The sequence below is a fragment of the Nymphalis io genome, chromosome 4 (genome assembly GCF_905147045.1).
Source record: "Nymphalis io chromosome 4, ilAglIoxx1.1, whole genome shotgun sequence".
Taxonomy (NCBI): domain Eukaryota; kingdom Metazoa; phylum Arthropoda; class Insecta; order Lepidoptera; family Nymphalidae; genus Nymphalis; species Nymphalis io.
The window spans coordinates 4,592,288-4,606,335 of record NC_065891.1 but is presented as its reverse complement, the minus strand read 5'-3'; the positions used below and the strand labels follow the sequence as shown (position 1 = coordinate 4,606,335).

Genomic DNA, 14,048 nt, shown 5'->3' with positions numbered 1-14,048 from the left:
GAGCGAGACGGGATGACTACGATATTTTTTTATATTTTATAAATTTTACTGTATACGTCTTCTGATCTTAGAAGACGAAAAATTAAAACAACTATACATGATAATTTTAAGATAAAATCACCAACACATCAAGACCATAAAAAGTTGTTTTATGTTATTCTTTCCGACAAATGTTATTATATATGTTGTTTGTAATTAATAAGTTTGTTTTTTTATAAATTATTAATTAACAAATTTAAACCTGAAAGGTTGTTAGTTTACAAATTCATGAGATTCACACATTCCAAAACGGAGCATTGAAATTTTAGACGACAAAAAATTCAGTTCAATATCGTACAATATAAAGTTTCTCCAATGGACAAGCAGGAGGTGTGACGTCATTAGCAATCTCCTCCGTGGCTGTGCTTGTGGCAAATTGAAGCAATTACAATGTACAGTTGTTTTGGTACCCCCCACTCCTCCAACCCCCACTTAAACTAACAACGCAGTAATTCCAATACCGATAATACTCAAGTGACAGTTTATTAAAAAGGGATAAAGGCTAACAACATTGTTTTCTTCTTTTTCTGTTTCCGATAATTGGTTTTTAGTGGGTTTTTTTTTTTGATAGAGCATATTTATGTATAATATCAATTCACTAGAATATATTTTTTTTTGCACACAAGAAATAAAAATGCTAAACAGGAATTTAGTTTTAATAAACGGTCCGATTCAGACTTCTTTAAGCTTTGAGCTTTGTGGGAGCCCGTCTAGGTTGGTACCACCCACTCACCATATATTCTACCTCCAAACAGAAATACTTAATAGCTCCGGTTTGAAGGATGAATGAGCCAGTGTAATTAACACTAAGAGTCATAACATTTTTAGGTACCGAAAGTTGGCGGTGCATTGATGGTGTACGGGATAGTTAATATTTCTTACAGAGCTGATGTGTATGGATCGTTGAGATCACTTACCAGGTAGTCATTTGTCAGGCTGTCTACGAGCTACAAATAAAAAGAATATGATATATTAAAAATCATTAATTATTATATACATACTTTGACAGTATTTCACTTAAAATATTATCTTAATTTAATCATTAGAACAGTTTTGGTTCAACTTGTTCTCTATAGCTTCCTGTTTCACTGCAATAACGCAAACAATTTATAAAAATACAACAGAAGGTATGAAATAAAAGCGAAAAAGAACTCAACGCAGATGGCGCCACGTGAAATATTAACAAAATTTGAAAGAGAATTTCGAGCCGTGCGAAATGGCCCGTGCGAAATTTACTATTGCTATCCGTGGATCGAGCGCTCTATCGATCTGTAAGGTAATGTTTAATACAACGTCGTAATAGAAACTCATATGCTTTAGTGGCTAATAGACTAAATTAATAATTTTACTCTTATTACGTCACTAGTTGTTTGGGTCTTCTTCGCCTGACATTAACGAAATATTCAATGCCTTTTAAAAAACTTATCAAAGCTACTAAGCAATTCAATTGCCTTTATATATTGCATAAAATGTATTGTAAATATTTAAAAAGATTGTGTTTATAGAACCCCAAGCATTAACGGCATGAACCTCTAGTTTGACCAGCCATTATAAACATAATTCTAAAAGTTTTCATTACATGTTGTCTTTAAACTTTATTTATTATATACATATATGTACATATATATTAAATATGTATACGTAAACATTAAAAAATATATGGTTTTATGGATAAATCTCACATTTGAATTTGATGTATCATTGGATAATAATGTAAAATAGAAAATGAATTTATTAATACAAAAACGATTATGAATTATTTTTCATAAAACAAAAAAAAATATCCATACATTTAACCTTAGAAAATCTTTCTAGCGCAAACATAATATAAACAAACTATAACTTAATGTAAGTAGAGTGCAATCAACTCCACTTAATTAGTCAAACAATTAATATAACAGGCCACGTGACAAACCTCTACGGCATTGGTCTTTGATAGGTCCTCATATTTTATTCTCTCTAATTATGAAATGACGTAGATATACGAGTATATCGCTAGTAGTACTCAGACCTCCTTGTACTCAAACCGCTCATTGCATATTTATCACCGACCGTATTTTTCATTAAAATAAAAAGATATTTTATAACTAAAAAGTATTACATGGTAAATATTCAGTGACAAAATTGGCGTTGAAATGTCAACGATTATGTACCTTTTGCGTATAAAAGGGCTTTCTTATACTGTATAGAAGATCAATAACAGCGGTTGTAATTATAAATGATTGAAAAATAGTCTTACGATCACATCAAAATATAAAAAATATTACTGTAATCTGTAATCAAAAAGTGACATTGAGTCAGTGACAATCAATTAACAAATTATTTAAGTAGTATTAAAAGAAATAAATCTTTTAAATAATTAAACTTTCCAGCAAGTTATAAATAAAGTTTTATTAAACGGATTTTTATAAAACAATTAAAAACTAAATAGTTTTACTGGTGGTAGAGCTTTGTGCAAGCTCGTCTGGGTCGGTAACATCTACTCATCAGATATTCTACCGCAAAAGAGCAGTACTTGGTATTATTGTGTTCCGGTTTGAAGGGTTAGTGAACCAGTGTAATTACAGGCACAAGGGACATCACATATTAGTTCCCAAGGTTGGTGGTGCATTGGTGATGTAGAGGATGGTTAACATTTCTTACAATGCCAATTCCAAAACACAAAAAAATTCCAAGTCCTGTAGAAAGGCATACACTAGAGCGGATGCACAGCACATTGTACAGATTGGTCATGACCTTGTTTCGCATCCTAGGGGCTCCCGTAGCTTCTGGCGTCTGACCAAGTCTGTGCAAAACAATTTCTGCCAACCTTCACTGCCACCGCTCAGAAATCCGGACGGATCGCTAGCTCACAGTCCGCAAGAGCAAGCTGATCTCCTGGCTAAACTCTTTGCCGACAATTCCGTCATCGATGATTGTAGTGCGCTGCCACCTACAATACCTTCATGTGGCCATACGATGCCTGACATTAAAATCAGGCAACGTGATGTGCGTGCGGAGCTGCAATCACTTGATGTACGGAAAGCTAGCGGTCCCGATGGAATACCAGCCATAGTGCTGAAGAAGTGCGCAGCGGAGCTGTCTCCTGTGTTAACGCGCCTGTTCCAACTTTCTCTCTCTTCGGGATGTGTGCCGGAGGCTTGGAGAAGAGCTAATGTGCAAGCGGTTCCCAAAAAAGGGAATCGGTCTGACCCGGCAAAATATCGGCCAATAGCAATCACCTCAGTACTTTGTGAGGTGATGGAACGGATTTTAAACAACCAACCTAGAAGATCACTGTTTAATTCATGATCGTCAGTAGGGGTTTCACCAAAACGGTCCACAGGTGATCTTCTAGCGTATGTAACACACCTCTGGGGTGAAGCTATCGACAAGCATGGAGAATCGTTCGCTGTCAGCCCCGATATCTCCAAGGCTTTCGACAGGGTCTGGCACAGAAGTCTTCTCTCCAAGCTGCCGGCATCTGGCCTGCTCAGCTATGCACCTGGATTGCCAGCTTCCTACACAAGCGTAGCCTTCGTGTTTTAGTTGATGGTTGCGCTTCACAATTCTATGTAGTGAATGCTGGGGTGCCCCAGGTATCTGTGCTATCTCCCACACCCTTTCTTTTGCATATCAATGATATGCTCTCTCTAGGGAACATACATTGCTATGCAGACGATAGTAAATTGCATGGTGGATACCACGGACGCGCAGTGGCTGGGCGAGCGGAAATTGAGGAGAGGCGGAAGGATCTTGTCATTGAACTCGATAGGACGTTAGAGCTCATCGCCAAATGGGGCTCTGATAATCTTGTTGAGTTTAATGCCAAGAAAACACAGGTATGCGCTCTCACGGCGAAAAAGTCAACATTTTCCCCTCTTCCCTCCCTCTGTGGTACTCCGCTGGTGATGCAAAGCAAAATCGCCATGCCGGGGATTGACGTTCGCTGCGACCTTAGTCCAAGGGATTACATCGAGGCTGTTATAAAAACAGCTTCACAGAAACTCGGAGTTCTGAACAAGGTGCGGCGTTTTTTCACGCCACAACAACTGTGCCTGCTGTACAAAACACAGGTACGGTCTTGCGTGGAATATTGTTCGCACCTTTGGGATGGCTCCGCTAAGTACCTACTGGCGGCCTTGGACCGGTTGCAGCGACGTGCAGTACGCATTATTGGCGACGTAAAGGTCACAAACACCCTTGAACCTTCACAATTGCGTCGCGAGATAGCAGCACTGAGCGCTTTCTATCGATTGTATCACGGCGAGTGCTCTGAGGAATTATTCTCTCTAATTCCTGCTTCCCCCTTCCTTCTTAAGTCCACGCAAGCTGGTTCTCGATGTCACCGCCTAACTGTGACATCAATTCCATCGCGAACAAAGAAATTTGGCAATTCCTTTCTTTGTCGCACTTCCAAAATATGGAATTCCTTACCAGCTCACGTGTTCCCCTCCTCTTACAACCCGGGTTCCTTCAAATGAGGCGTGAAGAGGCATCTTGCGGGCCGGCAAGGCGAAGGCGGCTAGTGCAGAACGTTTTTCCCGTCTGTACTGGCCGTCGTCGCGTTTGGACTCTACTACCACTTACCATCAGGTGGAGTAGAGTCATTTGCCCTCCCGGCGAATATAAAAAAAAAAAAATGTCTACGGACGTTGGTGACTACTGACCATCAGGTGGCCCATATGCTCGTCCGTCTACCTATAGTATATAAAAAAAAGTTGTTAATGGAAATGGGAGGACGTTAATGATATGTTCTCGTTTAATACAAATACCTTGTTAGTGACATTAGTATAACCAGATGTATACAATAATATAATCTTAAGTGTTTTAAACATTTTTATTTACATTAAATATAATTTTCATATTTTGGATAGTAAAAAATATATGTCATATTAGTTTAAATAAATGTCATTTTTCTGACCTGCCCGAGTTCACGAACAATTAAATGGCAAGTAATGAGTTTCGTCTTAACAAAACGATAGTTAAAATTTCCTCTTGATACTAATAAGGTAGTGCACGTCGAGTGCCTGAAAGCACTAACCCAAGCATCCCAGACCTAGTTTCGTCTTTGCATTTTGAGCGCTGAGCGCTGCATTAAACTGAATTTTTTATTCGCACAGTTTTTTCCTATTCCTTTTCATAATTAATTAGTAGTTTCCAACTAGACATATTTTTTTATAAAAAGATTAATTTATCATTAACGATTACTTCATCTACAAGATTTTAAATACTTTTATTTTAATTTAGTCGACGTGTTTTGTGGGCGATATAAATGAGTGATAACACCTCAACAAGATTATATCACATCGATATAAAAAACGTCTTTATTTTTCGATAAGAAATTGTATTTAATATATTTTGTTTCAAGTAGCAAAAACATTTTAAACTTCGCGCAATAAATTTTTACAAGCGCGTATGCTCTTTAGCGAGTAACGGCTATGCCGTAGCATAAAGCTACGAACTACGTAACCACGTAGCTAACTCGTAGCACCTATTTTAGCTGAGCGCCTCTCTTTGTTTTGTTAATTCTTTTGCAGATACAATTTCAACATATAAAACCAAAACTGGTGTAAATGTAAAGGTGATATATGTTTATTGCTATTTTCAAAAAAGACGTATACTTTTATTTATTGCTTTATTCTCTCTAAGCTGTGTCCATAAATAGCATCAATTATATCAAATGCTGGATTTAGCTTTGTTTAATTTTATTTTAAATTTAAATATATATATTTTTATTTTATACTATTTTTTATTTTACCTTTTCTTGCCTGACAATTTCTTCGCAATTTCCTTTAACTAATATTCAAAAAAATCTCTTTGACCATTTAATCATTCAATATATAACATTACCAAAAAAATAAATAAATTTGTCTAAAAGAAATCCTAGTTTCAAATCAGCAGAGTTAGCGATTGTTTTGTTCGTGCCTGGCGAGTGCCCAGCGCACGTGGCCTGCTTACAAATCAACCTAGACTTGGTTATAGGCTGCCTACTTACAGTCCAAAAATAATACTTTCAGCATAAAAAAAACTCCAATGTTTTTAAAGGAACCAAGTAAATAAATAAAATTATATATCAGCCAAGAGATCATTAAGCTTGCTGCTAAATACCACGGCCATTGATATGTACTGAACCGAAATACATAACATATTATTTCTACAAATAAAAAACCTAGAGTATTTCATCCAATTCAGCTTATCGATAACTGATCCGACGCCTGTTCCTCAGTACTATTCATCTCGTACCGCGTTTAAAAATATAAATTCCGCTTAAAATCCGCATGTGCCTTAACCCGTCGGCCGCTTGCCAAAAGTCCGGGTCACGTGCGCTTACATAACCCTCGACTGCCGTTGTAATTTTAAGAAGTATATTGGTTTAGTTTTTAGCGCAACTTTGCTGCCAACCGGGCCAGAATTAACCCAAGTTGCTTTATTGCGATTTTGTGGTCTTCTCGACAAATAGTGTGCGGCGCTGTTAAATATTATGCCGCCGAAACTCGACTAAATAAAGACTTTAAATCCGTTAACAAACTCTTGTATTTATTTTTCAACTGGCCACTTCTTGTTTGAGCTCGTGCAGTTTCTTATTCCATGGACTTTGGAAGTTGAAATTTATTTTTAAATGATTTCTTAATCTAAATTTATTTCGCAAAACTCACGATATTAGTTTATAGACTTCTTAAATTATATATATCACTGTCGTATAAAATAAAAGTTGACTTTGAACTTAAATGGGGGAAATTCAATTTATAATTATATAGTCGACATTAAGGTCATTCTCTTTTATGCTATCATGTCATTGATATATCCTTAGCGTAATCCCTACACATTTCCACAGCAAACATTTTGACTACAGCCTTTGATCTGATTCTATTTACACTTGCAATTGAATGTAGATTTTAGCCAGGAAATACATTTCACTGAGCATGCAATTTTTGCAACATGAACCCAATCCTAGAAACCCGGCCGAAGATCTCCCTCGCAAATTTACCTACGAAGTGTAGAAACAAAGCGCTCCTGATTCGATTTAGCGACGAACGAACGATATCGTCTTTGATGTACGAATCAAAGGCAGCGATCCGTCTGTAATACACTTACCCGGGCCATTTCAGCCCCTTAACCCTGCCAGCGTTGCAGCCGGTCCAATAAGATTTTCATTAAGCGTTGAAAAGTTTTTAATGAGTGCGCATTTTGTACCCCACCCCAGCATTGCAGTGTTTAGAAACAATCCAATGACATATTAATAGGATGCTTAGCGAAATAAAATTGGATTCTACTTTTATGCAAAGTTTCTATGCAAGAATCTATTTTATGGTGTCTGAGTGAATCTTGTTATTCTTGTTTAGATTGTTAAGACGAGAATAAACTTAGATTTGTCGTTTTGTTTTACATTTCAATATTTTGATGTTCAATGAGAAGATTTGTTCTTTTATTCTTCTTAGGAATGGAACGCAGGACCTCCGGTTCTGCGGCCTTACATCAAGCCACTAGACCAACGAGGTAGTTTAAAAAGTATACATATATAAATAAGTGTTACGAGAGTTCATTTTTTACTTACAATGTTGTTTTTAATAAATTAAACTTTAGTATTATTTTTTTTATTAATAACCAAGCTTAGTATTACACGAAATGCATTACAAGTAACTGCATTGCCAGCGCAACGTAGCGCCACGTAACGCCGCGATGAAGGTATCAATCAAGTGGCGTGGCGAAAGAACCACTTATCAGATCTGCCCTATTTGCTCCTACTTATAAGTAATTTCCTCGAATCGATTTGTTCTGTTGGTTTAAGCGTTAAAGAAGTTTTATACAACGTTGCTTTGCGCCGTTATTAAAAATTTGAATTTTTAATAAAAAGTTTTTAATGAGTCACGCATTGACTGCTTTGCTAATAACGTACTCCGTTGGAAATTGTAATCAAATCACGCTTTCTGCTTATTACGCTACACTGTTAAAGGGAGGATTGTCATAAAGATTAAAAGGCTAGTTAAAAAATACTCAATTTTCATGTGAACAACATTATTGTTTAATTAATTGATGCAGAAACATTCTAAAAAAAACTTTACCCTTTAAAAAGTAAAGCTTATAGTACTACTATGTTAAAAAAATGAACAAAGGTAATGTATTTTACAATGTTATCTGCTTTTATAAACGTACAGTCTGTATCGAGCTTAATAGGCTTGATATCCGCAAGACAGGCAATCTATTGCCAGCGAAGTCACTTGTCAAAAGTCAGCGATAGACGTTGATTAAAAAATAATTTCCTAGGCCACAGCTCGGTTCCTCGGCTCGATGTTTATATCATAATATCGTGCCAAAACCACTCGTATTGATGTCTTCCATTTTCGCCACTGTTTGATGTTTTTAAAATGTTTTATAAATGAATATAATTTGGATTCTCTGATTAAACATTCTATATGATTATATCGGAAATTATATTTAATTACTCGATTAGATATTTAGATAGAGATGTTTTGCGTTGTTTTAACAATAATTACTCTGCACCTTAGTGACGCGCCTGTTAACTTTTAGTTATTGATCCTTATTTTTATAATATTGAAAGTAAAAGTCTGCTAGGCCATGGTGTAGAGCCTGGCAGCGCTTTGAAAGGAGAGGGTCCTTTCAAAGCGCTGCCCTACGCGGGTTTGATAATATGACATAAGATAGAATATCATCCAGCATATGCGGGTTTGTTTTCCTTTACCGATGAACACGACACAATATATAGATTTGAACACGTGCTCTATCGGTTAAAAACGACGTGATCCATTAATTAGCCATCTCGTTTCGTATAATGTTAAAACGATCAAAAGTATGTAGTTTTCAAATAAGCGTTTAATATATTAGATTATAACTATTAAATTAGATTTACAATGTGGATTCTAGTCACAATTTTTGTTCCTGACCAGTTCTGCGTTGGCGTAGTTTAAGTTTAGGTTAAATCCAAAAATTATTATTTTCTTTAAACTAAATTATTATGTACAACTTAGCAATTTTTTAAAAAAAATCTGAAATTTTTAAATTCGAATGATGTATTGCATATTCTATGACACTTACTTGTGCATAATACGAATAACCTCTTTACATAGTTTAGTTAGGCAGAGCAACCTTTTTCCGTACAATTCACTGTAATTTCCACAAAAATAAAATACTGTTTTCATATTTACTGCGTTCAAGTATCAGCGTAACTCGACCGCGAGCAACAAAGTTCAGCCACAATAATATGAGAGTTAGACAAACATTTTAACCGACAACGTAACATTTACATAACAGATTGCAATATTAAAATGATAATTATTCCAACTTTGAGCAATGACCTAAAAATTCTATCATATGAATTTATGTATGCATACTGTGAAGATACAATGTGCATAGATTTTATAACATACAGGTTAACAATATGAAGGCCTTGTAACTGAATCTGGTTAGCAAACATCCTGCTACGATGATGACTTCGTGATCGATATCAGCAAAAACGGTCGTTCGACGAAAACTAGCCAACTTCACAGGATATATTATATCCACAGGTATCTGTGCCAACACTTGCCAAACACTATCAGACCAGCACTGGACCAACGGCTTTACGTGCTTTCCGAGGCACTAAATTATAAACACTGCCAACTTTCGAATTCCGAGCTGCTACAAATTAAGAAATTACTTGACAGAAAATCCTTTTATTGAAAAAAACTTTTAATTACTTAGACTCGGGATATTACACTTCAAAGAGGTTTTCTCCAAACTCGATACCCGCAACTGCTGCTGAATAGATACGCGATTTAACCAGATTTAGATGTGCCTTTCATTGAAAAAAAAAATTTTTTTACAGAGCTATTTCAGACACAATTTTTTTCGACTAAGACAATAATTTTAATTATAAGACTAATACCACTTATAATTCTTAATAAATATCGAAGCTAACTTACTATTAATTGACTTATCAATCAACTACCCTGTCTAAAAATGTACCAAAATAGCGTATAAAACAATGATGCACACATATAAATGCACACGTACAATGTAATCGCAACGCACGTAAAATAAATATCCAACGCACACGAGAACTCGTATGTACATATATGAGTAGACAATACGTTACTAAACACTATAAGCATTTGATTCTCGCACACAAACATATTAATGAATTTATCATATATGCGGTCTAGTTTATCTTGTGGCGTACGGGAGTAGTGGAGAGATTCAGCATTTCTAGGCGAATAATTATATTCTGAACACCAGTAAACATTTATATTTTCAGAAGTCTTATATCAAAATATATTAAATTTTAGATTAATTAAGATTAAGCATATAGTATACATATGTTTGATATTAGATATTTTTCGTTTATTTACGGGAGTTTTTAATTCAATATTAAATCATATTTTATAGGGGTTTTCTTATAAGCACTTTTGAATCGTTATTTCTACATGTTTTCTATTATATTAAAGATAGATGGAAAGAAAAAGTAATATATATCTTGTATAAATATATTCTATAAGTCATAAATAATACAAAGAGATTAATTACACTTTAAACTTTTTTTTCGTTTACTTCAATTTATGTATAATAAGAATTGTTGTGGTCTGGGAGAGTGGTAATTTAGCCAGTGTAAATATAAGTAAAAGAGACATAACATCATAGATCTTTTAGTGCCGTTTATGGGCGAACGTGACCACTTACCATAAGCTGACCATTGTGTCAGTAATGTATAAATCTGTCTTTCTAAAAATTATAATAAAAATAAACAATTATTATCTAAGTTATTTTTTTTAAATATTTACAGATAATAGAGTGGTATGTCTATGTATATCAATTATATATCTGTGCTTATTACTTTATCTTACTTAAAACATAAGATACTCATTTCACTCCCTTATTTTACATAAAACAGCAAAAGAAACATAAATCATTTAAAAAGCTAATTTAGTAGCTCAAACTTAACAGCGTTAATTATGAATTAAAAAGCCATTTAATCTAACCACTAAATCGTTTAACCTATTAAACATTTTACTACGAAACTTCCAAGTCTAGCACATTGTTAAAATTTCAGTCCAAACATTGCTTTAATTCCACGCAAACCTTGTCTCTATATTCAAACGCAATTACGTCGTGTCCCGCAAGAAAGCCCGCGATAATTGTGATGCAGAATTTATCGAAACTTAAGGAGCCGTTCATTATTTTGTTCCTATTGTTCTAGAAAATAACGCTTTTCAACAAAAGAACCGCTAAAATGAAGATATACCTAAGTCTAACCTGGGGCGTTAATGGCTTAAATTATTTTATGGATTATTATTATATGAAGGAAGATAAGCTATATACATATACTCAAATCTCGAACGTTGACTAGCTATATATATATATATATATATATATATATATATATATCTGTCAATTCCTTCCTCAAAAAGAGGAGAGGAGGCCTTTAGCCCAGCAGTGGGACATTCACAGGCTGTTACGGCATATATATATATAAAGACGTTAGCCAATCTTGTTTATTTACGTACATATTGCGTATAAAGAGAAAACTTATAATATACCTGGAAATTGTCATTTTCAAATGTACATCGTATCCTATGCGTTATTCCAGACATAAGTTATCAGTGTAATGAGTTTCATCAATCAACTAGTGTTGATACGACATTTTAGAGACGGAGACTGATTTTACTTTAACTATCTGATGTCCCTGTATATAAAAGTATTATAAGTTCATTTTATCGTTTAATTTCGTCAGCTTGGAATTTAGTTTAAAACGAACATTGTTCAAAATCTGCCACCGTGTCATTTTTTTTAGTATTCTCTAATAAAAATATTTATTTAAATCCCTTTGGCCGGTTTTACGTGATTGAATAACGAACATCCAACTAGTAAAATAAACAAACTTTCACATTTATAATATTAGTATGACACTGTAAGATCGCGGGTTCAAACTCGGGCAAGGACAGTTATGAAGTAACTCAGTTATGCGTGGAATTAAAGCAATGTTTATACTGAAAATTTAACAATGTGCTAGACTTTGAACTTTCGTAGTAAAATGTTTAATAGGTTAAACGAATTAGTGGTTAGATTAACTCAGTTATGCTTATAACTGTATTTTTATGTGCTTAATTTGTGTTTGTAATTCATCTCATACCTGCGATGAAGGAAAACGTCGTAAGGAAACCCGTATGAATGCAACCACATTCGTATTCAGCCTAAAATTGAGCGGCGTGCCAAACCTCCATAAAAGAAGAGGAGCTTTTGTTCAACTGTGGGCTATTCACACTTTATATACAAACAACGACAACTTAATAATTAGACGGAAAGCGTCTTCTTAGTAGTGAATTCACAGCAAGCTGTTACAGACGTATCCGCTTTCGTTCAACTAAAATTACACAAAATCAAATCCGATCTTATCTAAACTAACAATATTAACAAAGTTCCCTAACTCCGCTCGATAGAGGTTATTGACAACGCAATATCCGTCCGGGCCGGATCGTACGCATGTCGGCGTATAACGGGTGTGATAACGGAGATGCTAAAAGGCTTAACGACGTTGTTGACAAAATGCCGCGTGTAGTTAGCTTTAGATCAAACTAATATTTAATAAAAAATAAGGCTGCTAAGCAAATTTTTACCATAAATTTGAATCACAATTTTACAGCTACAAAGATTTAACGCGATAAATCAGATTAGTGACTAACATTGGTTTTTTTTTACTCTTTTATTATATGATACTCTGTTTGATTTAGTTTTATTTCTTACAAGACAAATAAAAGTAATATATAACTTTGGCAATAACAATAACATCTTTATTATTATTTCATATTTTCGTAATTCTTATAATAGTAATGATAATGATGGTACAACTACTTTTAACTAATCAAGTCAAACGAGGACCAATAAGCGGGATAGCGATAGCTTAAACGTAATTTGTATAAAAACACCTTATTTTACTTTTTAATGTTAACTTTAATAATGTCCTTCAGACCGATTTCGGCCACGGCGGCCAATCTCAAGAGAGATTAGCCAACTACGCAGGAGATATTATAGTGCACAAGTGTGTGCGCAAACACAGGTGCACTCTCTATTCCCTAACTCTCATAATCCGATGGGACGGCAATCCGACACGACCGGAAAGAGTTCAGGCGCAGGACCAACGGCTTTACGTGCTTTACGAGAGTATACATTCTTCCAACTTCCAGACTCCGGGCTGCCACTAAAAATTTTCTGTCAGAATGAGTTTTTATTGGCCCGACCTGGGAATTGAACCCAGAACCTCCGGGTCTGCGGCCTTATATCAAGCCACTAGATCAACGAGGCAGTCACTGTTAACTTTATTTTAGTTATCAATACTCTACTACCATTTATTAAAATTATTGATTGGATATATTTTTTTATTTAGTCGTGCCAAATTAATTAATTTATTGTTCAAACATTTACAGTTTTACTTGTTTAATTTTTACATTATTAACCTTAATTAAAGTAGAATATATTACGCAATAATCAGTTTATTTGTCAACATTTGTTGACTAAGAAGTCTGAAATTATAATAAAATTAATAAATAGTATTCTTATAGATACCTAATATCAAATGAAGTCGAGGCGTAGGCCCTTAAAGTACATATCAATACACAGAAAATCTGATACTAAAACTGACAACATTGATATGTACATATATGCAAATGGTTACATATAATTTTGTTCATATGTCTGACAATATAAGTGCTATTTTACATCATCTCATTAGTTTAAAATGTAAGCTTTGATCAATTAGGAAAAAAAACCCTGACCAAATAGAATACTATAAATCTGTCCTCTTATAACCTGTAATATAGAAAATTATAGACAGTTCGAGCCAGCCTTGCTCGCGGGTTGTAGCAAAATTAGCAAAGTTCACGCCATCATTATTGGCGTCGGGCGTACAAAGGGCGGCCTTTGTCAACGCATAATTACGCCGGCACTGGAGGATGAGCAAATAAATATTACGGTGAAACAACTATCTTTAGATAAAACTTTGTATTTTATGCCAGTTTCGCGCGCTGTTCTATTTGTTT

The 14,048-nt window shown here is 34.7% G+C and overlaps 3 protein-coding genes across 9 annotated transcripts in view; 1 reads left to right on the top strand and 2 right to left on the bottom strand.

Annotated features, from left to right (window-relative positions):
• Positions 1 to 14,048, bottom strand: part of LOC126781669 (N-acetylgalactosaminyltransferase 6-like) — a 114,140-nt gene that overhangs the window by 55,025 nt on the left and 45,067 nt on the right. The window lies entirely within an intron of this gene.
• Positions 1 to 14,048, top strand: part of LOC126781643 (teneurin-m) — a 228,089-nt gene that overhangs the window by 179,964 nt on the left and 34,077 nt on the right. The window lies entirely within an intron of this gene.
• LOC126781671 (alkylated DNA repair protein alkB homolog 8) overlaps positions 12,398 to 14,048 on the bottom strand; it is a 104,369-nt gene continuing 102,718 nt past the window's right edge. The window contains exon 9 of the mRNA XM_050506630.1: positions 12,398 to 12,408. Within this exon, the coding sequence (XP_050362587.1) occupies positions 12,405 to 12,408 (4 nt within the window). The 3' untranslated portion in view covers positions 12,398 to 12,404. The remainder of the gene's footprint in view (positions 12,409 to 14,048) is intronic.